Here is a 27,862-nt window from a genome sequence, read left to right on the forward strand (position 1 = left end):
TTTTTATTACAGTCATGCATGAAATAATAAAAATATTTTAAGTTTCAGAGTTTCTGTTGATTGGCTGATTGTGTAATTCACTAATCATTTCAGCATTAGCGTAATTCTCACCCAGAACTTGATTTTGTTTACATTTTGTTTACAGTAGTATAAAGGGTCCTATTGGGGCTGGGGTTGGAATCAGAGAGTGAACGAGAGAAAATGTAGGTAAATAACTTATATTTTATTTTTTATTTAGTCTTATATTTTTTTAAGGTAATGATCTCTATTCTGCTCTCGTTTGTCAATATTTAAACGTCGTTAATGTTCGCTACAATGTTATTACAACATTCTGGACGACACTTGAATGCAGCATTGCTCGTTTGATGTGATCGAATGGTTAGCAGCAAGAGGCTAGTGCGTAGTTTTCAGCTTAGTTTATACGGCGCAGCAGAAGTGTTTTTTAACTGTCCGGAGGAGATATGTTGGACGGGTAAATACTCGGGTGAAGATGAAAACGTTCACAGATTTCAAAGTATAGAGCCATTCAACTTTAACACAAGATAAGGGCGTATAATGGATGTCTAAAGTTAATGTAAGTTAGCTAACGTAGTTTCTATTTAACCCAGCTAACGTTAGCAGCAAGCACAGGGTAGTGCACTGTGTCCATCAGCTCATTCTAATGTAAAAGTTTTGTTTTGTAGCCAAAGAAAGAAAACACTTAATATCTATGACATATTCATTAATCAAGAAAATGTCCGTAAAGGCTTCACGTAAACTTAATGTAACTTGCTTCCTTGCCATTGATAGCCGAACGGGCTAACTTATAGTTAAACTGGACAGCCGCATGCACAGCTGAGTTTACCTGTTGATAACCAGGCAGACTCATCTGCTGTTTACGCCCCAGAATATGACACACACGACGCCTTGACAGTCAGTGCACAACCTATCTAGGTACCAGCGACTTTGTTGAGTTGAGAGTTTATAGCTGTTCACCATGGCAACTGCATTGGCGGCGAAGATGGGCTTTAACTCGCTAATGAGAAAGCAACCCAGGAACTTCAACGTCAAGATCTGCACGCCGGAGTCGGACATGGAGTTCAGCTGCGAGGTGTGTATGTGCTTCAGGACCGGAGCATCATTTCATTGGTTCACAACAACACCAGGGTTGCCAGGTGTCCTGCATGTAATGCGACAGCCACATTGTATGCTTCACCGTAATCTGTAACGAGGACTGAAATTTGTCTAGGCAACATTTGCTGATATATATATCAATTTTCAATGTTCGACACTAGATGGCAGCAGGTAACTGAACAAACGCAGCTGGTAAAGTGGGTTTATTCAACAGAAGACCATATCTGTTATAATGTATCTCTGTCTTATGCAGCAGTGGAATCATGGACATTTTAGTCAATAGCGAAGCTCAATGCAGTGAAGAACTTGCTGCAATGCCGTGTGAATCATCCTGTGAAGGAAAAAAAAAAAAAAAAAAGCACCACCCTGATTTATGCTGGTTTTAGTGTGTCGTTTTTGCCTTCTTGCAGTCTTTTTTTTTTGGTTTAGCATATGATTTGTCTGATGATATAACAGTAATGAAAGGCATCAAAAAATACTTGCAGACACCACCTCTGTATTTAAAGGGGAGGAACCCACCAACGTTTGCAGCTGGTAATTACACACAGCAGTATAATGTTAGTTGCAGGTTTCTATTTTCTGTGCTGGCATGGCAATTGTGTCCATTATGCGTTTTGTAAATAGCATTTAACGGGTATTGGTCATACAGGGAAAATGTTTATGCAGCCGTAGGGTTTTTTGATTTGCTCTAGTTGCCTGTTCCTGCAGCATGGTGGAGCTGATTTCCTTAACTTCTTGTAGTTTTTAAAACTCATTTTTGTCATGCTAACCTTGAATACACTAGACAGAAGCTTGCAGCCCGAGTTAGCTCAGAGGCTTGAGATGAAAGCTATCTTAATTGCATATGAGCGCCTGATATTCCTGCCTCAGAGCTCTGAGCTGGATGAGGAGGAACATGTCTGGCTCCTATGGCTTTGAACCAGAGACTGAGGTTATTGTGGAAATGCGGTAGACGCAGCATCGAATGAATAGCTGTCAGAATTGAACCTTAAAAAGAAATGAGTGCTTCTGTTCTCTTGCTTATTCATACACATTAGGGGCAACCAGAAAATGATGTGATTTTTACTGTCAATGTTTAGCTCTCTCGAACTGAATTTTCAATGTGTTACTTTTTCAGTATGCTGCAGGATGAACACATTCTGGTAATTCAGATTCTGTTGTTTTTCTCTTCTGAGAAAATCCTCTAAGACTAAAACATGTCATGTTTCAGGTCAAGTGGAAAGGAAAAGACCTGTTTGACTTTGTGTGCCGAACTCTGGGACTGAGAGAGACGTGGTATTTTGGGCTCCGATATGACATCAAGGACACAGTTGCTTGGCTCAAAATGGAAAAGAAGGTATGAGATTATTATCACTTCATACTGTTTTTCTTATTACAGCCTGAGGCATGTAAACAATGTTGATAAAGATGCAGCGAGCATGACAATGTAAATTGAATGTTGATTTCTTTGGTTTCACTGTCGTAGGTTCTGGATCAGGAAGTGCCAAAGGAAGAACCAATTACCCTTCACTTCCTGGCCAAGTTTTACCCTGAAAATGCTGAGGAGGAGCTGGTGCAAGATATCACACAGCACCTCTTCTTCCTACAGGTAACCATACATATATGTAAAGTTGTAAACCTGCTGTCTGGTTGTACACGCATTGCGTTTTAACTGCATAGTGTCCTCTTGGCTCTGGACACACTATATAAATTCATGTCTATCATGCCATGAAGGCCTTCTGAGAAGTTCTGACACATTCCCTTCTATCTCTGCTGTCTAAATTGAAATTGCTGCAGGCTTACGGGTTAACGTGAAATCCAACATGCCGCTAAGAAGAAGCTGAGGATTCCTGCCTCGTGGCTAGCTAGTGGCCGGACAGGTCTTCTTTTCAAAGCCTCTTATTTCTTGATCATAATCTTTTCAGAGGGGTGCTGTGTTCGAGACTTTAAAGGAAGAAGAAATACCTTAAAAATGGGTGTCATCTCTCTGAGGCGCTATGAATTGAAATTAATGCTTTAAAATATAGGTGAGGGAGATTCTTAACAACTAAAAGCTTTCCAAATGCTCTGGAAATTGAGGATGATCCATTTCACTAATGTACCGGGCCTTTGGCTGATATCTTCCTTAGTATTCTGATCTGGTGCCAACAGGGGACACGTGTCCACCGAGTTTTTTGACAAGTTGTCGAGCAGAGCATTCGGTAATACACTTTTCCTATTGTCCGGGACTGATTGTGTGCAGCCATGTGGAATCGTTGCACAACATATTACCGTAGCCCTTTCTCCCCTTAATACTCCCCGGGGAATTCCTGCAGAGCCGACCTCACCCATTCTCCTCGCCAGAGATGAGATTTGTAACTGTGCTTCCATCGTCCAGTGCCACCAGCCACATTTATCAATTACCAATTAGGCTTTAAGGGCTCAGTTATTGGCCTAGTTAATGACATATTCTCCATGGGATGCTCATCCGTCCCATAGCAGTCATAGCCCATTGTGGTGGTTGAGTTATATGGCTTGAGACAGCAGCGCATTTGTGTTCCTCAAGATTTGGATGGAGGCATTTATCTACTTAAAGCATATAAAAAGTCACTCTGCCCTAATCCAATGAAAGATATTGGAAGCAATGTATCTATTTCAGAGGGAAACCTTGCAAAAAAACCACAAAAAAGGGTACCGCCAACAAATTACCCAACAGTTAAAGCACTAAACAGCTTCAAGGGGAGAGAAATACAAATGCATAGGGCCTCACGCTGCCTGTCTCCTTATTACTTTGCTCTCATTAATTCCCATAATGTCGGGAGCAGGCCTCTGTTCAGATAGTGTCACAGGCATGACAGCCGGATAAGTGCTTATCAGAAATGATCACCGACCCGGATACAAACACACACCGCCCTCACACATTCGCACAAACAGACACTTGCACGTCTTCGACCCCTCGGCCTGCCGTCTCCGCAGACAGCGTTGTCTCATTTGTAAACCAGATCGGAGCCGCAGCCTCTTGGTGCTTGCCGCGATTAGGTGCTGTCACCTCCGGCGGCGCACCTTTGTTAGTTCAAAACAAGAGAAGACAGCATGACGGGCTTTGTAAACGATGAGGTTTAAAGCACTAAATCGCTCACTAAGGCTGAGGCATGTTCACACCGTCTAACCTTACAACCCGGCTTTCTGCGCTGTATGTAGCTTTGCAAGTTTTTGTGATTCAATTAGTTTAACATTGCGACGGAGCTCGGGCAGTGATGCCTGGCGAGATGTTGCACTTTAATCCGGAGGGAGCTTGTTAATGGAGATTACCATCCATTTAAAGAATTTGTCAGGGTTTCATAGTGTCCTGGAAATCCTGGAACAGTTGACCAATCTTCCAGTCAGAAAAAACATGGGAAATTAGATAAAAATGTGCTGGAAAATCTTGCATTGTCAGGTTCCCTAGAACAGATAAAGTTGCCATCATTGCCAATCAAGATAATATTAACGTTCAAACGGTAGTTTGTGGATGAGATTTTAAAAAGGCTGTTGTGTTGTGTAAACCCCCAAGATTCATCACATGCATGTTAGACGTAACATCTCACGTGGCCATAGACTGCACTTCTTTTAACTCAGACTTCCTCCGAGAGCAACATATTAGTTGTCATACCATCACTGAAAATATCCTAGAAAAGCCCTGGAAAATGGATTTCTGGAGTAGAGTGTCGACCCTGATTCCTGAATTACTGAGATCCAGGGCAGTTAACTCAATACGATCCACACCGGAGACCTACACCTTGAACTCACCACTCTAACTGACTGGAGTGTATTCACACATAGAACCAATGTTCCCATGTGTCCTGGAACACCTGGAGAACAGTTTCCTTCATTGAAAATGATAGATTATGTAGGTTATGTTCAGGATCTTGTGAACGTTGAAATGGTTTCTGGACCAGAGTATTTTGAACAGGCTGTTCTCGGTTCTGCTGTGGAAACCCTGTGAATACAAGTGTCAATATTTAAATTGAAGAGAAAGAACAGATTTACATGATAGTTTTCTCCCGCCTTACTTTATATATGTCTTCATTGCCATTTTAATAATGAACCAAAGTGCATAGCTGATTATATTTGGTAACCCCCTCAGGTGAAGAAGAAGATCCTTGAGGAGGAGATCCACTGTCCACCAGAGGCCTCTGTGCTGCTGGCCTCCTACGCCGTCCACGCCAAGGTTAGTGCTCTTATTTTGAAACTGAAGGTTTTATTCTCGGAGCAAGATTATTCATTCATCTGTATAGTTTAATTGTTTATTTATTTATACTTAAAACTTCTCCCATGACATTACCTTCCCCTTCTTAAGCATCAGTAGTTTTTGGTCTGAGGATGTGCAAACAGCTGTGAATAATTTAATTCAACACAGGGCTTTCTGTAACTGCTCTAAAGAGTGCAACGGTCAAGTTTTCAGGCCCATCCGAGCACAGAAGCCACTACACTACAAATATATCTGTGAGGGACTGTGCTCACCTCGTTTATCCTCCTTACTTCTCTGGGAGGGATGTCTTTGTGGCTGTAGATGACTAAAAAAACTTGCGGTGCTTCACATGGATTCATTTCGTGGACAATGCTTTCATGCATTCTATTTGTGTATTCATCTGAAACCTATTATATTACTATAGTGCAGCTCTTTCTCTCTTAGAACCATGCAGAGAGACTGTTTCATCACCAGCAGGCTTGCCTTTTGTAATCTTCTCCGACATAACTCACCCATAACTGATACAGAACCCTGCTGTCTGAGTCCTGATAAGGACCAGAGGAGCACACATGACACCTGAATTCCTTCACTAGTTTTGGTATTGATTTTTTTTTTCATTCTTGGAGGCATGTAATGTAAAAAACAGGAGACCAGGTGCTCTGAAAGTAACCCGAAGCTACTGTTCTAAAATGCAGAGCAAACAACAGCACCTACTTGTTGGAGCCACCCAGCAGCTCTGCAGGTAGAAGACAATCTCAAATTAGTTGAAGCAACACAATCCCATGTAATTGCCATGACAACACACTGGACAATGCTTGGGGCTAGACCCACTGCTCCTTTGCTTTCAAATAAGACAGTTGAGGGTTGAGCTTGTAGATATTTCAGGCATCTGTCTCGGTATCGGCCGACACCCAAAGCCCAAGTGTCTTTAAAAAGTCTGATCGCTCTATTGCTGTTCATTATAAAGCAATGCATCAAGCGTACTTCTTGTGCAATATAAATGGAATTATCCTGTATGAAAGCGTGCCTTAGAAAAATCTTGATATATTAGCTGAGTGTCGTACAATAAGTTACCTGTTTTGACGTCTATGGAAATGACTCCTCAGGAAAGAGCTCCCTTAATAAACCTCCAGCGAATCTCAGCCGTTTTGGTTGAAGGATCCCCTATCTCCCCCAGAAAAAGACAGGGAGAGTGAGGTGCAGCTTTCTGACAGGCAGACAGGGTCTAGTGAGACCGGAGCTCTACCTCAAAGGTCTGGCCGAAAGCCCTCAGAGACTTGCCTTCTCCATGCCAATTTAACAGGCTTTAACAGGTTAAAAGAGACGAAGAGGAAGAAGAAAAATCTGCAAATGAGCTTGAGACCTGCGCCCTCCGCTGTCAGCACCCTCGATCTGGAAACAGCACAAGATATGTGGCCACAATCTGTTTTCATTTAATCAGTGGTCCACTTTGATTAGAGCCAATGTGAGTAAATTGGCATTGTGAAAAAGGGAGACAGGTTCTTGTTTCGAAGCGCAGCTGCTGAAAGGTTTTTGGCAGACTTCCCCCGGTCTCTTTCTCTCATCATGAGTTGTTTTTGCACCGACGTTGTAGCCATGAAGTCGAGTATATCACACAGTCGGATCCGCATTGTTACCATCGCTCATCTTTAATCACAATCCTGAAGACAGCAATAAGGAGAGAGTAAATGCTCCCTCCAAGACAGCAATAATGTTTAAAAGAAGTTTTTCAAATATATATATGAATAATATCTCTGTTCAGGTACGCACATTCACACACAGAACTCGTGTGTTTCCCGTTGGAGTAAAAAAGTGGTGTATAATTCATAGCAAATACAGTAAGAAGTCATAAAAGCTGACTAGCGTTGCCTTGTATGGGTTACACAGAGTGCATGCATAGAGGGGATAATAGAAGTTAGGAAGAGTGGAGGAATGTGTGTGTGTGTGTGTGTGTGTGTGTGTGTGTGTGTGTGTGTGTGTGTGTGTGTGTGTGTGTGTGTGTGTGTGTGTGTACACAAATGCTCTAACTGTATGTAAGGGGGATAAGATCTCTGTCCACCAGAGAAAGCGAGTGAGAAAATAGTAATAATAGTAATTACGTTATGTGGTAGGTCTACAGTTTGTAAATGATTATAGATATGTCACGTACAACTGCGACATTACCTAATTTACTAAAATGATGTATCAGTTAAATGCCCATTATGTGCGGCATTTGACAAAATGTTCAATGTATATTTCTGAAATGTGCTCATTGCCACCTTTTACCTTAATCACAGCTTACAATGCTTTACAGTCATTGTCCTGCTGGAAACACAGGTGTTTTTTAACGGCAGTGCTTGATGAATGCAACTTTCCAATGTTTAGCAGACTTTTTATGAACCCTCTCTAATACAGCAAATAAATAACATTCTAAGGGGCTGAGAGAAACCCACTGACAAACCCCTTTGTAATAATGTATAAAAGTTGTAAATCATCAGATTTAAGAGTAACTTTTCCGTGGTTGTTTGGAGGCTCTGCCTCGGCGGGTCTGCGGAGGTTTCAGATGCCTCCTGCTTTATATTCTGAGTAGCTGCAGTGCTTCAAGGAGTGACAGGGAATTTCAAGAAAGAGGCGCGCTGTAAAGAAATGCATGCGCTGTCTGCACTCTGGCATGGAGGTTGAATGGGGAGCGGGCGGCTTCTTCAGCCACGACGCCGCTGAGGGCGTGGAGTTGGCTGTCCAGCCGAGACAGAGGATGACATGACGAGCAGATATAATGAATAACACTGGGTGTGTTTTACAGGTGGCTTCCACAAAGCTTCTAGCTCAACTAATTGTTATTGGGAGAATTGAAAGAGGCAGCTTCCAGGCTGAAACATGTTTACTTTGTGTCCCAATGTCTCCTTTCCTCCCTCCACCTCACAGTGTGTGACATGTGTGTGATATATTTGAGATGTATTTCCAATCTGTGTAAACAGCAACGAGCTTAACAGAATTGCACTTCATTTTCAGTCTGGACGACAATATGTAATTTAATACCCGGGGAGTTTGTCGGCTTTGCCTTGAGATTATGTAAATCCTGCTTCACTCATCTGACACAATAGACATACGATTGATGCCCACCACAACCACCAGCATTACCATGAGGGACAATAACATCAAATGATCTCGCCAACTTTTACAGCTCGCTGGAGCGACAGTGACATGTTATCTGTTGATATTCACCTCCACTTTGAATTTGGATCATGCATGCATACTGTGAGTACATACAGAAAGTATATACATGTATATACTTTCAGGCATACCGATGTTTTCAGCTCAATACCGACGTTATTATGCTCACTAGGGATGGGACCATATAGGATTTTATTGCTGAATGTGATATGTGATAAGTTAATGGTGAATTTCCATTATCAGGATAATTCATATTGTCACGGATGACTTGAAAAAGCTGTCCAGCTCGCTATCATGCTGGAGAATTGAAAATAAATGTATTTCTCCTTTATTTAGGCAGGGATTATTATTTATGATTATTTGATTTTCACTAAAAAAATGTTTGCAAAGTTTTAGCTTTAGTTTTCTTTGATAGCCATTTATTAAAGTAGCCTCACCAAATGCTGGCAAGAACACAACAATAATATGTAATAATAGTGATTAGAGAGTCTGTATTTCTCACTTTTGGATTGTAGATTTTCTTTAAAATGACTCTGGGAGAAATTCTGTCTCGAACAGAACTCATCCATTAGTCTGCGTTCACGGCTGTGCTGCCGGTGATAATTGTTGTCACATGGCTGTCCTTTGAGAATCGATCCTTGCTGTTAGTTTGGGAGTGACTGAAATAATTAGAAGAGAGGCATGGAATAAGAAAAGCATCCGAGGAGCGCTGTCACTGTCGAAACGTCGCCCTGTAATGCGTAATAAGTCTATAATATCATCAGTTATGTCGCTGCAAACAAACAGGTGAGGAACTGAGGGAGCAGAGGCTGCAGAGAAGGGAACTTTAAGGGAGAGGATCTAATTAAATAGCCCTCGGATCCTCTGCTCTGTTAGCATTGCTCTGCTATTCCAGGATTTTCAGTCTGCTTGTTGAGCTTATTAAATTCAGGTCTGTAAAGAACTGTGTTCAGACAGAAGCGCAGAAAAATAAAATCCAATTAAACCTCAAAACAAAGAAACACTGCAATGCTATAAACACAATAAACAACATATAGAGGGAGTTGACCAGATTTTACAACACAAGTGGTACAATTCAAAACAAATGTATGCAAACTGGCAAAAGTGCACCATTGAAAAATACAAGCCATGTCTCTTGTCAGTGTTTAAGCATTTAATGGTGTTTTTTTATTCCGAACACAATGTCATGTAACAACAAGAGACTTTATTCTTTTATGTGTATATTTCTCTGCTACGTTGAGTCGCTGAGTGACAAAGCAATGACATTTTGAGTGCAATTACAGTGACATTTTGAGCAGTGGCAGTTTTCTTCGGAATCACAAAGAGAAGGAGTATTTCTAGACCACCTTATTTCAACCAAGGCACAACCAAAAACCAAAAGGCCATTTTTATTGAGGTAGGAATCCAAGAGAAGAGGGAAGCATTGTTTTGCTGTCAGCCTGTCAAGTCAAAAACAGACCAAAGTTCAGTCACTTTGCTGACTTTGGTCCCTTCACTCCAGTTTAAGGAGAACCTGCAGCTACTGTGAAATACTTAGATGAAGACGATTGTTTGTTTGTGTCGAGTTTTCTGAAATTGGATGTTTAAATATTAAAATGAGTTATTGTTTTATTGAATGTGTCAATTTTCATACATTTCTGTATGGCAATCTGAACATTATGTGAAGCCAGGTTCGAATTTGTTGATGCATTTTGTTGGCATATTAGAGTTAAATGTTTTACGGAGGAAATCTTTGGGTATCTTTTTTACGTGAAACAGACAATTCTGACAGCCACAAAGAAAACTATTTTTGCTATTTTTTTAGGAATACAATGTAATATAAATCACGCTATTATTGATGTATGAACATTTGTGTATGTAAGTGCTACTGAAGTGGAGATTTATGGCTCATAATAGAGAGTGCCGCTATAGTCGGAGTATGAGAAAAACATTTAAAATTCCATCCATTTTGCAAGACAGGTGAAAAAAAAATTATCAGAATGAAACTTCCCCAGTTTATTACTTACTCCTTGTATTACAAGTTTTCTGAAATAAATGTTTAAATATAGAAATGAATGAAGCATTATCTAATGCTAACATTTCATGAATTTAGGTGAAATCTACAGACGTAAATAGATGAAGTGTAGTAAAATAAACATCAAAATGTGCATTTTGGATGTTTTCTTGCCACTGGTATGAAATAATAAATGTTATGGATGCAAAAAAGCTCAACATATCAGAATTAAGCAGTGCATGAGAGAACCGTCTTTCTGTCTGTAGTGTATCGCCTTCAGCACTTTTCGAGAGTGCTTTTACCCAAAAAGATTTAGCTCAAAAAATGTGATTTTCTTACCAAGGATGTCGTGTAAATCTCATACATAGAGCATGAGCACAGAAGGATTGGGGGCATTTGCAGCCCACAAAATGTGAAAACTCTTTGACAAAGTTATATATATATAAATAATAATAAATAAAATATAAATATATGATATATATATATATATATATATATATATATATATATATATATATATATATATATATATTTATTTCCCCCCCCCCCCCCACATAATAATCAATGCATTTGCCGTATTTGTCTCTTTAATACTCCGGTGCTCTAGCAGTGCTGTGGGAAAATATAATAGGAATATATAAAGATTGTGCGACTCAATGACCTCCTGTAATTTCATCAACTAATTTAACAACCAAATAACAATAACCACATTGCCAGGGAAAGATACAAATTAATTTGATAGCAATAATTGAAAAACACAGAGCGATGCACATATCTTAGTAAATATTTCAGCTAGCCTGCTTACATAAATCTACAGTCATAGCCCACTTTTTAAAAAGGTAGCTACATGTATAATTCATATCCCTCCAGCAGTTTTGCAGGAGCCCAAAGGAAATTCCCCACCTCTACTCAGTCATGCCTAATCCATCCATATCTCTGCTCAAACACGCATGATTTATATCGCTCCGGCTTCGTGGTGATATCAGTCTCAGCTCTCTCTCAGAGATATCTCTAATAGCATCATTTACACCGTCTCCCAACAACTGGGTCACTGTTTGCACGTTGCACATTAATGACCTGACGGCAGACCGGCCTCCATTCATTCTCCAGGAGACCCTCTCCTTACAGGCGATGTGGTTTCATCTCATGAGCAGCTCCCAGGGGAGTCATAGTCTGGCAGGTTATTGGAGGGAAGGTGGATAGCGGCCATTATTCTGAAGTGATTTTAATCCTTTTGGCACTTTTCCTCTATTTCGTAGTACGGAGACTACGACCCCAATGTTCACAAACCTGGCTTCTTGGCTGAGGAGGAATTGCTTCCAAAGAGGGTGAGTGACAGCTGGGTTGGCATTATTGGCACTACTAAGTGAGGATGTTTACGTGTTTGTCTTATTATCTAGGCCCATTCCTGCATGATGATCCCTGTACGCACTGCATGCATTCGTGCACATGTGTGTTTGTCTCTCCTCCTGTCAGGTGATTAATTTGTACCAGATGACTGCAGAAATGTGGGAGGAGCGAATCACGGCGTGCTATGCAGAGCACAGGGGCAGGACGAGGTAACGGAGCTGCACCGACGCCACGTCTCACAGTATTAGAACATTTCAATTGGAAGGTTCACAAAGAACGAGCTGGAAACTTGGTTCCACAGAAAAAACGCTTTATGCAAAACCAAAGTCCATTTTGGCAGCGAGATGTTAAAAAGACAATTTTTCTTCTCTGTCGGGAAGTTTGTTTTAACATCTTTTGTTGACCAAGAAAATGTGCCAAATGGCACCCTTACCACAGCCTATCTATTCAGTGTAATGACATGTTTTTTCACAAGAGACACATGATTCACACAATTGAGGAGCAAATGTATCACGTTTGAAAAGGACTCGTTGCTGTCATTGCTTTCATGAGTCTGAAATGAGACAAGGATGAGGTTGCTTCTGTTGTTGCACTTTGCTCCACCCCAGACTAAGTTAAAATATGTCAGGGAGGAAGTGTGAGGGATGTGGAGTGTCTTAAAATATTGTGGGTGGGGAGTCTGGGGCTGTAAAGTGAGTGTAAAGTCAGCAAACTGAACCGCAGAACTTGGAAAAGTGATAATTGACTCAGTGGTGGAGATCAATAACCCTCTCAACCCCAGCAGACGGGGGGAAGTCAGTGGTCCTCACACCTCACACAACTTTTTAATATTTGAGGAAGTGATGCAGTGTAATAGGGACACAGGAGTGAAGTCTTATACACTAATATTGTAACAGTATTGTAACAGTCCCAACCACAAACACATTTCCTTTCTCTGACAAATGTCGGTGTGTCCACCACTATCTCAGCAACTTTTCAATGGCTTGACATGACATTTAGCTGCATTCATGGTTGCTGGAAAATATATCCTCGAGACTTTGGTGATCCCTTGAGGTTCTCCCACACCACCGCAAGGTTCACACTGGTGATTCAGAGTGAAATGTCTCAACAACTATTGCATGGACTGACATGAAATTCGGTCCACACCCTAATGTTCCCCTCAAGGCAAGTTTATTTGTATCACACCATCCATACACAATTCAAAGTGCTTTACAGAGGCAGAGAAATACATTAAGTGCAAAGACATTAAAATGGAATAAAAACAGTAAAAGTGCAAATCAATATGAATCACTATCATTTTATTTCTTAACGTTTAATCTAGTGCAATTATCAGGCCAAATGTCTTACTATAAAATAAAATGTTTATTTGATCTCAATTTTGGATCCTATTCGTTTCAGACCTGATAAGAAATAGATTTTTGGAAACTGATGTCAGCACAGCTTCAAAGTAATGTGTCTCTCTACGTTCTATTTCATCGAGCACAACTCTCATGCTTCACACTTCCACAGCATTAATCAAGCATTGGCATTATAATTCCCCCGTTCCGAAGTCAGAATGTACTCTCAACCTAGTTAAAATCTGTTTACTTGACATAATTCTATCTCGCCTGTTTAAACTTTGATGAAGCTTAAATCATCAATTTCCCACCACCCATATCAAACAGCAAGTTATTAAAAGTTTAGCAGGAAGCATGCCCTGATTTTTCCTCAACCGTCAAAGTATTCTAATGCTGTTTTTTTTACGGAGTTGACCCTGAAATCACAACATATCTGCCAACCAGGCTGCAGAAAGAGAGGAAGAAAAGAGTGCGATGCATTCGAGGCTTCAGAATAAGTCTTCTTTCCCATCAAACATGACCCTTAAAGCCTGTTTGTGAATTATAGTTGTGTTCTGTGTCAGTACTGTGCTTATGTTTTCACCCATATGTGGCAGAGCTTTTATAGATCACACAACATGACAGATGCTGCACACAAAAGCAGAGGAAAGAAGGTCTGATCTCCCTTTTCTCCACTTCTGCACCTCCTCTCCTCTCCTCCCACCCTTCCCTCCCTCTCTTCTCCATTCCCTTGGATCCCTCTCAACCTCCTTCTCTCTCTCTCTCTCTCTCTCTCTCTCTCTCTCTCTCTCTCTCTCTCTCTCTCTCTCTCTCTCTCTCTGTCTTTGAATCAGGGAGGAAGCTGAGATGGAGTATTTAAAAATAGCTCAGGACCTGGACATGTATGGCATCAATTACTTTTTAATCAGGGTGAGCCAATGCTGCTTTGCTGTGTCTTTACCAAGGAAGCCAATATGGAAGATTAGGAGCGTGTCAATTTCACTGTGGCATTTTGACAATGACGTGGGGGAATAGCAGCCTGGCTCTGCTCGCCTAAATCCTCCCTTAGTTTGATGCACTGTTTGAATCGAGAGCATTTTTAAACAAATGAGCAGTTTTGGGGTAAATCAACTGCTAGTCGACATTTTTGAAATACCATCAACAAGTCAAGCAGAAGCTCGAGTAATCCACTTGAGCGTTGCTTCTCAAATAAACAAAGCCCAGGCTGCACATACGCCCCGTTGTTTAGCTCAAGTCTAACGTGGTTTTGGCAAGCAGAGCCACTGCGACGACACCTCCGTCGAATGCAAGCACGGATACATTTCTGCTCACAGCTGCTCCCTAATTACTGTGCTGTGTGTGGTTTAGAATAAGAAGGGAACAGATCTTCTTCTGGGAGTGGACGCCCTGGGTCTGCACATCTACGAGCCGGACAACAGACTGACGCCCAAGTGCTCCTTCCCTTGGAACGAGATCCGCAACATCTCCTACAGCGACAAGGAGGTGGGAGACTCCACTGCTGTTCTTTGTGATAAAGATTGGTGGCATGTAATGAAGATGGCTGAACGTTGAACATAGAGCTATCTGTAGGTGATTCTTTAGTGTAACTTTATTTAATCCACTGCTATTGAGTTCAAAGATTTTGACCAGCCTTACCTGACAGATGTGTGTGTGTTTTTTTTTTTGTGGTTTGATAAAAATAAAATGTGGCGTTCTTGTCTCCACAATGTTTAGTTCACCATCAAACCTCTGGATAAGAAAACCAATGTTTTCAAGTTCAACTCTTCAAGGCTAAGAGTCAACAAGTTGGTGAGTTGAGCTGAGATGGTAGAAGCTTATCATTCCTGGGAGTGAAGGTGAGGCAAAATACTAGAAGAGGCCGGTGAATTAGGAGCTTTGGGATTCATCAAGCATTTTGACGTGTTATATAGTCGCACCCATTCTAAGGTTTGTTTCTCTCGGGCAGATCCTCCAGTTGTGTATAGGGAACCATGACCTGTTTATTCGCCGGCGGCGGCTGGATTCGCTGGAGGTACAGCAGATGAAGTCTCAAGCCAGAGAGGAGAGGGCCAGGAAACAGGTACATTGATAATGGAGAAACAATGAAGAGGAGATGGGGCTGAAGCTGTCAGCAGCCAGGTTTCTATCCTAATGTACCGCAAATTGAACCTGAATTTCTGGCGTTTCTATTCTTTCTGCTCAAATTGAAAAGGCACACTCAAACAGGTGGATAGGAACTCACTTGACACATAATGTCCAGCCACTCATGTTATTTCACACTTAAACTGTATACAACTTTGATGTGTTGACTGGAATTCACAAGTCATACAAGGGAAGGACACATTCAAGGACACTCCTTTGTTGATACTAAAAGTTTATTTTCAAACTTAATTTATTTATAAGAATGTGTGCTTTTCTTTCTCCCTCTTTTGTATGATGCTGTTGATGTGTCTTCTAGGCTTGGGCGGTAATACGGTAATACGGTATACCACGGGTCTTAAAAATAGCAACGGTATCAGTTTCAATACCGTCATTAAAAAAATGCAATGCACTTATATAGGAGAGAGAGAGAGAGAGAGAGAGAGAGAGAAAAGATGGCGAGTGACCCGGTCTCAAAGAAGAACACGACTTCTGCAGTTTGGCAGTATTTCGGTTCCGACCTAATGAGAAGTAGAGCTTAGTTCGGGCCCAGAAAATCAAGCCCGACCCGAGCCTGTGCACGTTCTGTCCGAACCCGGACCGACCCGACACATTAACTGTTATTAAGAGCCCGAGCCCGATTTCCACCCGACAATTATTTTTCATGCATGAGGCTGTTGTATGTGCATATCCGTGGGAAGTGGGGGTGTGGCTGCACCGCTACTCTGTCACAAAAATATACAAATCATTTTATAGGCTACGTTAGTGCCGCGATTAGGATATGACTGGACAAAGCCGACACGTATGTTATCGCCTCCTCCCACTAGTCACTTGAAATGATCCCGTACCTCGGACTTTCCTGATGACTTGCTCAACGTTAATCGTCCTGTTTTTAATTGATCCTTTATGTCTCCAAGTTCCATGTTGCACTTTAGCGTAACTCCTTTATTCTTTGATTTAGCTGCACAGAGCGGAACCGTTATGAATGATGCGTGCGCACTATAGCGTTTTTTTTTTTTTTTACTTTGTGTGACTTTGTACACATTTCTTACGTAGACCTACTCTGTAAACATATAACCAATAATATTTAATGTTTATGCCTAGCCTTCTCCTCAGATTAGGGGAGAAGGCTAGGCCTAAATCCAATGATATAAAAAAAAAAAAAAAAGAACGAACGAACACAAACGCTTGTTTAAAGGCCCGACCCGACCCAGCCCGAGGGTAGTGGTGGGAAATTTCGGCCCGACCTACGGGCCGGGTCGGGCCCGGGCTCCGGGCACGGGCTCCGGCAGAGAAGCTAAACTCTAATGAGTTTGGTGACGTCGTCTGAGCCTTACGTCATCATTTTTAATTAGTCACGGTAATGCCGTATACCGGGGTAAAATAGGGAGGAGGTTTGACGGTATCAAAATTTGGATACTGCCCAACTCTAGTGTCTACCTGCTTTGTGATTTTCTGTTGGAGCCAAGTTGCTCTTGTGCATTGTATTTTCATTCATATTCCATCATTTTGTTCTGTGTCTTATTCCGTATTCCCCACCACATGCTCATATCCTCTTTGTCCACCCTCGCCTGTGTTGTCCAGGTAGAGAGGCAGCGTCTGCGGCGGGAGAAACAGCTGCGGGAGGAGGCAGAGAGAGCCAGGGACGAGCTGAAAAGGAGGTTGATTCAGCTGCAGGACGAGGCTCACATGGCCAACGACGCGCTGGTAGGATTCAAGCGATGCCTTCATCCAAAATGCAACATTTTGTTGGCCGTGTCATGTACACGCCTGCTTTCAAAACAAAATACAATGTCAAACTGAGCTTCCACCATCCTCACTTCACTTCCTCCCTGTGTTTCCTGTTTTGAATGTCATTTTTTCATTGTTCCTCTTAATGGCTTCTCACTGCTGCTTCTTTCCATTCCATCAATCTGCTTCACTCCTTCTATACTTCACACCCTTCCCTCTACAACCCTCTCATTCCGGACAACTCCATTTCTCTTTCTTTGCTCCATTTCCCAATCGCTCATTTTCAACTTTTCCTTTCCCCCTTCTTGTGTTTGCCCTTCCTCCTCCTCCTCCCCCTCCTCCTCTGCAGCTGCGTTCGGAGCAGACGGCCGACCTGCTGGCTGAAAAGGCCCAGATCGCGGAGGAGGAGGCCAAGCTGCTGGCTCAGAAGGCTGCCGAGGCCGAGACAGAGATGCAACGCATCAAAGTGACTGCCATCCGTGGCCAGGAGGAGCGGCGGCTCATGGAGCAGAAGATGCTGGAGGCAGAGATGCTGGCCCTGAAAATGGTCGAGGAATCGGAGAGGAGGTGAGGACAGGAGGAGGAAGTGGCCGAGTGCACAGCCACCTGTGCTGCAGTGAAAATGACTCTGATTCTAGGAAGCTACGCGTCTCTCTCATACACAAATCTCTTTGTATCTGCCGCACGCATCATCTTTTAGATCCTTCAGTAACTTTTCCCCATCCCCATCTCACTTACTTTAAGAGTTGTTTCCTCTTCATTCAGAATGTGAATACTGGGTCTTACAGGGCCATCAAACACAGTTCCTCAACAAGCCTCCCAAATGTTCTTGAGTTACTATAATGTTTAATGTCAAGGTGCACAAACATGCTGTGGCATTTCACTTTAGTCAGCAGCAAAGAAGTCAGCCGATAAGCTGCGGGCCCAAAGCTGGGGAACGCAGCTGCATTTTAATTGCTCGATCAAAGAACTTCTAACTTGTTTAAAATCATTTCATTTTAAAAGGCTTTGTTCTCCACTGCAGCAGGTAATCATGCGGTTACAGCCACGCCGCTGCACACACAAGCAAAAGGGAGAAAGCTTTTGTTCAGCAGCTCTCCTCCTCTAGGCTGCAGCAGTTAATTTGGGCTAGTTAATTGTTAGCAGTAGTATCGATCGATGGTTGGACTCCCTATCAAAAAGTCTCTTTTACTACACTTTGAAGCTGCGAGGTGCTGAAAAGGGCTTTTTGATCCGTGTTTTATTTGTGCCTTAAAAAGCTTTTTTGGCTTTTACTGTCACATCCTAGAGTGGTTCAAATCCAGTACGTTTCTACCTTTGACTCTTTTTTTCTTTGGAGGTCCGACGGATAAGGAGATGACTTGATGTGTGATCATCGATTGATCAGCATTCTGTAAAGCCTGATAGATGCAAAACCATTGTTGTAAAATTTTCATAATAACACATCATACATAGATACTAAGAATATCACTTCACAGCCTCTACTTCACAATTTATTAGGCAATCATTTCAAATGGGCACCATTAACCACTTGCCAGAAACTGCAATTTCTGGATGAGCACTTTCTGCACCAGAGAAATTTAAACCCGTGGCACTCAACACGTAAATGACTGTGTCCACTCAAACCCTCGAGGCACATAGCTCTCCCACATCAACGGGGAACTGCTGAGTGTTCAGGAACACAATCAAAAGAAATGTAATCACCTGCATAGAACGTTCTTACATCTCTGGGTGCAAACACGATGGCGGAGTAATGGAGTCAGAAATGATTGCCGTCCCGGGCGATACATTGATCACTTGGGTAATAACAAAGTGACATTCCTGGCTCGTCGACTACGCACGTAGCGATTATGAAAGATAATTTTGGATTCAATTTAGATAAGTCTCTCTCCTTTGATAGATCGAGAGGTGCATTAATGTATTAACTGCGTCTGTCTGTCTGTTTGTCCCTCAGGGCCAAGGAGGCCGAGCAGCTGAAACAGGACCTGCAGGAAGCCAGGGAGTCGGAGCGCAGGGCAAAGCACAAGCTGCTGGAGATTACCAGCAAGGCCGTCTGTGCAGTAAGAGACCGACAGTACAGCATACACTCACATCCTTAATAACACACAGGTGTTTGTACTCACATCAAAACACTACATACATGCAATACATAATGACTTTTAATCCATATGGCAAGAAATAAATCAATGGGAAACCCACTGGTGATTAATTAGGGAGAGTGCATATTTAAAGGGCTGCAATTATCATCAATTAATAATTTGGTCTGCAAAACATAAGATAATATAAAATGGTGAGCCATATCCAAGAGCACAAAGTGATGTCTTTAAATATCTAATTTTGTCCATCGTTCAGCCCAAAACCCTAAAATATGCAAATCACTGTAATGCAAGACGAACAAGAGCAGCAAATTCTCACGTTTTACAACCAAGACCATAAAACGTTAAAAGGGAAACATAACTGCCTATTCATTTTCTTTCAATCAACACACTGATTCATCTTTGCAGCTCTACATAATAATAAACATGACTTTAAATGTAATTTACATTACGGAAAAGGGAATTTTTCATCCACGGTTTCTGGATACAAAACCTCTACTTATCATGACCAACATTAAGAAATGTTGAATTATGATGGGTAATTATTTTATAGGTAAAGGAAATGATATTGGGGTTTATTGAGAGTGAATGAATTAATCAATAATGTAAACTGAAAGTTTCAGCCTTGTATAAAACATATGTCCCATAATGCATATATAATGCAAGACATGGATACACAAATAATGTTCATGCAGAAACACCCCACAGAAAATACTGTGTATCAGCTGCAGACTTTTTCTGGTATGGAAATGACCATGTAGTTGTAGCTTGACTGCTAATAACTTACACAGATGCACACAAACAAAACAGGAAATACTTGCGTAAGAGCAGGCAGCACAAAGACAGCCTACGCTTCCAACATGCTACCAGCCCACACGCTGCACATTCAGCTGCTTACACACATGTGCACACTGATGCATATTGAGATGCTGACCGCAGATAGACAACTACATACTATTATGAAAGAAGAGCCCAAACACGTAAACACAATTCACATGCGTAAAAAAAAGGCAGGCTTCCGCTGGAACTCCATTGTACAGTTCATCAGCTCATGAACGAAAAATCTGCACACACACACACTCGCACAAATACAAATTTGATGTTCCTATTTCCGCCGGATATGTTCAATTGGCCTTCTCTGCTCGTCCACACCGTACACGCGTCCAATGTATCCACACTGTGGTTTGGATTCACATGCCCACCAGTGGATTTACATTTATATTGTGTATTAGGTTCACCTCCTATCCTGCTGACTCCTGAGGTGACATGTGGCCAATGGATTTCAGACATTTGGTCAGGATCTAAGAGTGTATATGTCCTGTTCTGTGACCACCAATCTTTTTTTCCCTTTTAACTGTTCTCTTTTCTTTATCATGCATTCTTCCTCTCCCATATACAGTATATACAACATATACCCTCGACCTTATTCCATCCCCTCCTTAGTGTATTTATTTTACTCTCTGTCTTTTCCTCTATCCTTTTCTCTTTTTAATTTTCTTTCCCTTTTAATTTGTCTACTTTCCTCTAATCCCTCTTTCCATCTCCCCTCCTAGTCTCCTGGACCGCCATCTGACAGCATGCCACCTGACCTGAGCTTCAGCAGGGAGAACCTCAGCTTTGACTTCAAAGATACCGACATGAAACGCCTCTCCATGGAGATCGAGAAGGAGAAGTGAGTTGTTGGCCTCACTCCACTGATGCTGCCTGATAATTTAGGCATCGATGACATTTTATTTGATTGTTAATCAGCAGAAGGGATTGGTTATCTCATGAATATCTATTTGAGAGAAATTAAAAATTTACTGAAAATGTGCTTGAGAAAAATCTATCTTAATTTGGGATCGTATTGGAGGAGCAAAAACACTTTTTAATATGCACATTTTGATTTAGCAGATGTCAGCAATAGACCCTCAGCAGTAGTTGTCACTGAAGCCAGTGTCAGTGAATGCAGACAGGACAAGCGTGACCCTGGCTGAGTTGAATAAATTATCTGGGTCTTGGTTGGCATGTACTGTAATTAGGTAATTAGGTTTTTAAGACAAAGGTAAGCGCAGAGCGACTGCAGATACAGGGTTGTTGTTGTTAACTGTTCATAAGAAAGATTTGTAGAAAAATAAATAAATCGTGACACGTTGAAAAGCGTCCATTTCAATTTCCATTTCTCTCCATTATTTTATAAGATTGCACCTATCATCGCCTGCTATTATAGTTAATTATACACAGCTCTTTTAAGTTCTCTGCTATTACAACGGCATTTTATACATTTTACATAATTTAGTTTCAGTTTTTAGTTTCCCAAACGTTGAAAGGAAATAACATTATGTATTTGTTAGAGATGTAGAAAATGTTAAATCAAAGAGGGTGTTTATTGATACACTTGAAGAAGACCTTTGAATAAGTTAATTTAGACTTTTTATATATATATTATTTTTGGAAATCCATGATTGATTGGGTTGGACTATTATACAGTATGAGCCTGGATTATAAATAATATCTCAACATCTGTGCTGCTGTAAAAGTAAAACAAGGATGCCTAATGTTGCCACATAATGGCTATAAACATGCCAGCTATTAAAGTGGGGTCTAATGGAGAAATAGAGGTGGCAATAGAATCTACTGAACTGTCTCCCAACCTGCCGTTCGATCATGTTTAGGGTCGAGTACATGGAGAAGAGCAAGCACCTGCAGGAGCAGCTGAATGAGCTGAAGACAGAGATTGAAAGTCTGAAGATGAAAGAAAGGGAAACCACGCTGGACATCATTCACAACCAGAACACCGAGCAGGGGACCAGCAAGCACAGCAACTTCAAAAAGGTAGCTATCGGCTCGGCTGCGTCCATGCTGGACACATAACAAACATCGCAACAACACAAAATACTCCTCATACTTCAAAATACCCTCATCACACTTGTGTTTTAGGTTAATTTGGCACCTTGTATATACCAGCATAGAATGTACCCAATATAACATACCCGAACACAGATCTGACCCAGATTCTGCTGAAATTTGGAAAAAGACACAGCTGTCAGAAACCGATCTTTACAAGCAACTCTCTCTGCACTCCTCGCTTCTATCGCACGACCCGCTCCTCTCCTGTCAGCTTGTTACATTCTGTGAACACAGACCTACTTCAAGCCACCCACAGCATTCCCACATTCAAAGACGTTGTCGGGACCCCCCGTGTTCAACACTACCTGAAATCTATACATTGCATTTGCAGTCTCCTTTATGTGGCACCGCAAACTCCAAACAATTCAAATAAGAAGGGGTTGTTGCTCTGAGAGTAAAGTTAGTTGCTTAATTCTTGTATTTGACGAGAATAGAGTATATATTTATTGTCCACCAGGGTGGAATTTGACTTAGGCTCTCCAAGCATAAGAAACAACATAAGCATACGGGATATATAGATTGGGGGTATTTTGATTGTGTGATGATTTTTGGGGTTTGCTTGATGAAACGTTTATTATTTAAACTTAGGTCTACAGTTTAGGGTAACCATAAGGCAGGAAGGTTATAACATTTTGACCTCTAGATCTAAAATATGCTGATTAACACCAAGGCCAATACATTTCTTAAGAAGAACATCTCTTGAAAATGTACGCTGTATTTTCAGAGACGCTCACCAGGGGTCCAGAACCCGTAGTTTCAACATGCTGGCAGATAATTCATTCTTCTGTCCTTGACGTATTGATTTCTAGCTGGTTTAAGGGATAAATACCCAACCCGATCAATCGCCAATGCATGTGAGGTGCATTTACATGAAGTGGTGAAGCGTACAGGTGGCCTTATTACTGATCTTACACAGTCTTATATCCAACATCTCATATCATATCATATCTCACACAACACCCATGTCTAACCATCATATTATTTGCAGGCGGGGTATTGATTCTCACAGCATCGCCTAATAGCAACAATCTCCATTTATCAGTGTCATTTATCTGCCTGCAGTTTCTTCTCTGATGGAGCTGGCTGGCTGGGGGGGGGGGGGGAGCAATCATTCATCTTCTACCACAAACTCTTAAAGTGCACAGTTATTACTGGCCTTAAATATGTGTTTAAAAAGATCTTACAGCCCAAGCGGGAGGGAAAACTGGGCACTTATTTTCAACTCCCTACAGTGTTTCATAGCCATGTTGGTTGGTGATATGAAATGACACAAAGAAGTGCCAAGTCTCCTTCAGCTTGAGGTACAATAATATATCAATTGTAGAGAGGCAATAGAATTGCTATTAAAAAAGTATATTATATTACCACTGTCCTCTGATGAACTGGCAGATTAGACGCATTCTCCTTTATCCTCCCACGCCAGTATCTCTGAAATTTCAATAAAAGTATCAAATGAAAATGTAAGCTATGGTCTCAGCACGTGGTGTAACAAAAAAAGGCCACTAGTCTCCCACTGTCAAACATACTTAGCGCTAAGTGATTTTTGCTTGGTGATAAGTCATATGTAGATGACTCGGGCATGCAGGTGGAGAAGCAGCCAAGTTTAAGGAGTTAGTTTAATTGAATCAGAGGTGGGTTGCATTTGTCTTGCTTGTGAGGGAGGGGGGGGGGCGTTGCAGGAAGAAGGGAAGAGGAGTCCAGATTCATCTTTTCCAAAAGAGGCGATGAAGTTCAGGGGAGGCTGAGGTTGACCGAAAATGTTCAAAGGACGAGGAGTTTGAGGGAGGCTGAGTCACGCAGTGCTGAGAATGTACTGTGAAGTTGGCAACCAGAGACGGACAGCATGAAGGGAAAACGGTGGGAAAATAAGAGCATAGAGAATGTGCAACGAAGCTCTTTTCTCCATCCAGACCCCCCTCTCCCCCCGGATGATTAATGAACGGCCCCTTAGCCACTTCTACCAGGCCACAGGTTCTGCTCTGTTAGCACCAGGCCTGCCTGTAGAGCTCATTCTCAACACCTGAATCACAAGAGCTGCAGCGATTCTGTGTGAAGTTTCCCAGAGAGGAAGCGTGGCGGGTCCATCCAGACTGTGTGAAGTGGCCCACAAAGGAGGTCAGGCATTTAGGTTGCTCTCATTGTGCTCTCCTCACATCTACATACAGAAGGATCTCTTCCCTGCTGTCGGGCCATTCATCCCTGGAAATAGCTCACTGTTGTGCCATTCACAATATTAATACCTGCAACATTTAATAAAGAATCCTTGCTCTTTCCAGCACGGAGACTGTGGGCAGTGTGGAGTACAATGCTGCAGAGTTAAACACACTGAAAAGTACAGTCAAGGCTGCCTGTCAGCAGGGACAATGGAAGGTGATCTGTCAACATTAAGCTGCAAATCCACCCCTTTCCCACACATTTTCTGTTTGAATTTGCTCAAATCTCACCATCTACATATTCCCCGGTAATAACCTGGATTTCCCAAATTATCCTCTATCGTCCCTGGTCTAATATTGACTTTAGCAGCTGCTTTAATTCCCTTTGCCTTACAGATGTTGAAGAGGGTAAAAAGTTTGCTCAGTCAGTTAGTGCTTCGCTGTGCTGAAGGGGTTAAAGCACAGTCAGCGGCCTGAATTAATCCATCACCAGCTCATTTAAACCTGGAGAGAAAAACAATTAACAGTACTTCCTCTGGCTCGCATTGATCTACCCATCTCGTCTGTTTGATATGCTCTGCAGTAGCAGACAGCTGGAAAAACCTACAGATTTATTTTTGCTAAAAACTCAAACACTGTTCGTGCCGGATTTTGTTTTGTTTCAGTGTAAACTATGTCAATGTCGCCGCACATATTCACAAACCATCGGAAACTCATTAAAAACCGAATAACCTTGGGGGTATGTTTTTCGATAAACACACAAAGGTGTACTCTTCAATTATTCTCTCCTTATCATCACTTATTCTTTTGATTAGCCAAGGGAAACAAGTCAAATCAGCTGTTTTGCTGGAATGTGTTGCGGTTTCTAGAGCCTCTTTAAGTTGACATTGGTGTTCATTGGAGGTGGAAAATAAATAGCTGGATCGGATCTGGCAGGAAGCCTGAGGGAAAGTTACCTCAGTTACCAGCTGCTTGATTCTTGCAATGCGAGCCTTCCCACAAAGAACAGTGAAGGCTTTTCTCGATGGAAAAGATTTTCCGCCTTCTCCGCTGCAGGGGTTTGATTGACAGATGGTTCATCCATTCACCAGCCAAGTCTTGTTTTTTTTTTTGATAGTGTGAGACAGTTATGACGGCTGCTCAGATGGTTCTGTGTGACAAACCATCTGGTGGGTCATGTTAAAGGGAAAAGGGCCAGGTGATGATTTCAGTGGCATTAGTCTCCAGTGAGGATTCCCATTTAGCTACCTATTTTTGCTTGCTTGCTCGTTATACTGCAGTGTTCAGCATGTTCTATACATGTTTACTTCCAGCACAGATTTTAAAAAATCCTTATCTGGTCTGTTGTTCCTGTCTCTTCCACAGCTCACATTACAGAGCACCAAGACCAGGGTGGCCTTCTTTGAAGAACTTTAAAGGACGTACGTGTAAAAGGTGGCAAGGATGCACAGCTGCCAAGAGCCTCACGATTCTACATTCCTGGTCGGTTCATATGATCGGCCACACTACAAGAACGTATGCTCCACTTCCTGGTAAACCACTATGAAACACTAACAATGACCACTGCCTTGATCTCCAGAGTCATGTACTACGAAGCAGGATTTGGGGTCAGCAAGGTCACTTCGGGTTTAATTCTGGGTTTACAGTCCTACGACGGTGGTTGGATAGATCGCCATGGTAACTAACTTATACTGCACACGTGCTCTGGAGCAGGTTATGTGCGAGATAAGAGATCAACTCATATAAAAGCACCCCCTTCTGACCAATCAATGCTCGATGTGAGGATCAGAATCCAGACAAAAATCAGCAGAAAGCTATTACACATTCACACATGATGATGTGTTGCTAGCTGTGCTTCGTGAATTTGGTGGCAGCAACGTTGCTTTTTGCCTGAATTATGCATTCAACCTCTTTGGATTTGAATTCATATTCTACAACATTATAGTTTGCTCTTACCTTTTTTAAATATGCCTCTGCTGACTATAGACAAGTCCATGTTTGCGGTTGGTCATATGCTGGAAACTGCACCCCCTTTATGGGAACAAGCTCACAGGCAGATTGAGAAACCCTGGGTTACCAACTTGGCAACCACCGTCGTAGGACTGTTTAGCGGTTATTATTTATCGTTTAGTTGTTGGGGTTCGTCAGGACAGATAATCAAACGATACCCTGAGTATGTTGAACTTGCGACGTATTACATACCTCAAGGGCCCCGTATGTACGTACAAACAAGGATACATGCATAAAGCTCCTGCACTAAATCTGGGAATTCTTAAAGATTTGAGTGTGTGTTTACAGTAAGAGTGTGTGTGAAATACAGCACATCCTCTGTAATTGTGTGCATGTGTATTTACACTATATATATATATATATATATATATATATATATATATATATATAAACACTCACACACAATTATATGTCAAAGAACATATACCATTGTTCTTTGACATATATGTTTGTTTAAGAACAAAGCTAGATGATGGTAGATGCATAAAGAAGCAAAAGGTTTCTTGGTTATTCCATGATGACCAAATGGGATGACCTACATTATTCAACCACCTGTTTTGAAATTCAAATAGAAATAAACCACTAAGGGATAAAGTTAAGAGAATTAATTGATTATATGGCTGATATGATGCGATATGATTAAGTGGTCATAGGCAATCTAGACTTCCCATTTGATTCCTAATGATAACAAGATATGTCTCCTGCTAATATTCTTTCTTTACTTAATAACTTCATGCTGCCTTAGTTTTCCTGTTTCAGTGGAATGTTTAAATGGAAAATGTGACGGCCAAGCCACAAAAAACGGGGCATTTCTTCGCCGTATTACAATGAAACAGCCATTTATTGCCCATAGTGGGAGTTGATGGGCTGTGTTGTTTATTAATGATGTTCTGAACAAAAATCCACTTCTGTGATTTATAGCAAGTAATTACTCTTGATTGTGTTAGCAGTGTTTTTTTTTTTAATGTCATAATTTGTTTCCATGTTTATGGTAATTGTACACAAAATGTTGTCAGGAGGCCTTCGGACCTGCATTCACATCTTGTATACACACAGAAGTCACGTGACATACCTCCGACTGCCTCAGCAGTTGAAAACTTGATTAGGCGGTGAGTGCACTATGCTCTGCTCTCCAAAGTGAAGAGACGGTCATTTGTAGGTTGTTCTTAGAATCCAATGTGGCTGAAGATGTTAGCTCATGTCACATTTATCATCTATTTCATTTCTTTTTCTTTCGTGAAGAAAACCACTTTCCTCGAAACGTGAAATTCCATCTATTTTTGAATGAATGTGCCCTTTCCCTCTGAATACAATTTATTTTGAATTATTATGTGAAGGAAAATATAAATATTTTTCTTCTGGACTGCATCTGACGAGGATAGTAAGCAGTATTTAAAATGAAACTGGGTGAAGTTACAGTACCTTTTTTATTACTATTCATTTTCAAAGAAACATTGTACATGAAATGTATATTTTGCATTTAAAATAAATGAATATCAGGACTGAGTTTGGTATATTTGAGTTTTTTCCCCATCAATACCGTGTGTTAGCTAGACGTTGAGGAATGTCAGCTTTCAAAGTACCATCACTACGAGCTCTCCCATCCAACCCAAACAGACATCCAATTACACCTTTGAAATGATTCAAATGACATAAGCACCCTCCATCTAGTGTCAGATCACATTCCCTGTTTGCTTGAGTGACTGTGTGTGCGCTTACGAGTGCGTATG

The 27,862-nt window shown here is 41.5% G+C and overlaps 1 protein-coding gene across 1 annotated transcript; it reads left to right on the forward strand.

The window, feature by feature from the left end:
* Nucleotides 1-380: 380 nt before the first annotated feature.
* Nucleotides 381-27,634, forward strand: nf2a (NF2, moesin-ezrin-radixin like (MERLIN) tumor suppressor a). Its single transcript, XM_084025919.1, has 16 exons — nucleotides 381-1,090; nucleotides 2,324-2,449; nucleotides 2,579-2,701; nucleotides 5,198-5,281; nucleotides 11,708-11,776; nucleotides 11,925-12,007; nucleotides 13,969-14,044; nucleotides 14,483-14,617; nucleotides 14,849-14,923; nucleotides 15,081-15,194; nucleotides 16,838-16,960; nucleotides 17,334-17,551; nucleotides 18,939-19,044; nucleotides 20,634-20,752; nucleotides 21,735-21,894; nucleotides 25,488-27,634. The coding sequence occupies exons 1-16, from the start codon at nucleotides 977-979 to the stop codon at nucleotides 25,536-25,538; spliced, it is 1,776 nt and encodes a 591-aa protein (XP_083882045.1). The 5' UTR covers nucleotides 381-976; the 3' UTR covers nucleotides 25,539-27,634.
* Nucleotides 27,635-27,862: the final 228 nt, after the last annotated feature.

Source organism: Eutrigla gurnardus (genome assembly GCF_963514095.1).
Source record: "Eutrigla gurnardus genome assembly, chromosome: 13".
NCBI lineage: Eukaryota > Metazoa > Chordata > Actinopteri > Perciformes > Triglidae > Eutrigla > Eutrigla gurnardus.

Coding starts and splice junctions, on each gene's coding strand:
- nf2a (XM_084025919.1), top strand. CDS start 977: ATGGCAACTGCATTGGCGGCGAAGATGGGCTTTAACTCGCTAATGAGA. Junction 1,091..2,323: donor ACATGGAGTTCAGCTGCGAG/GTGTGTATGTGC, acceptor GTCATGTTTCAG/GTCAAGTGGAAAGGAAAAGA. Junction 12,008..13,968: donor GAGCACAGGGGCAGGACGAG/GTAACGGAGCTG, acceptor TCTTTGAATCAG/GGAGGAAGCTGAGATGGAGT.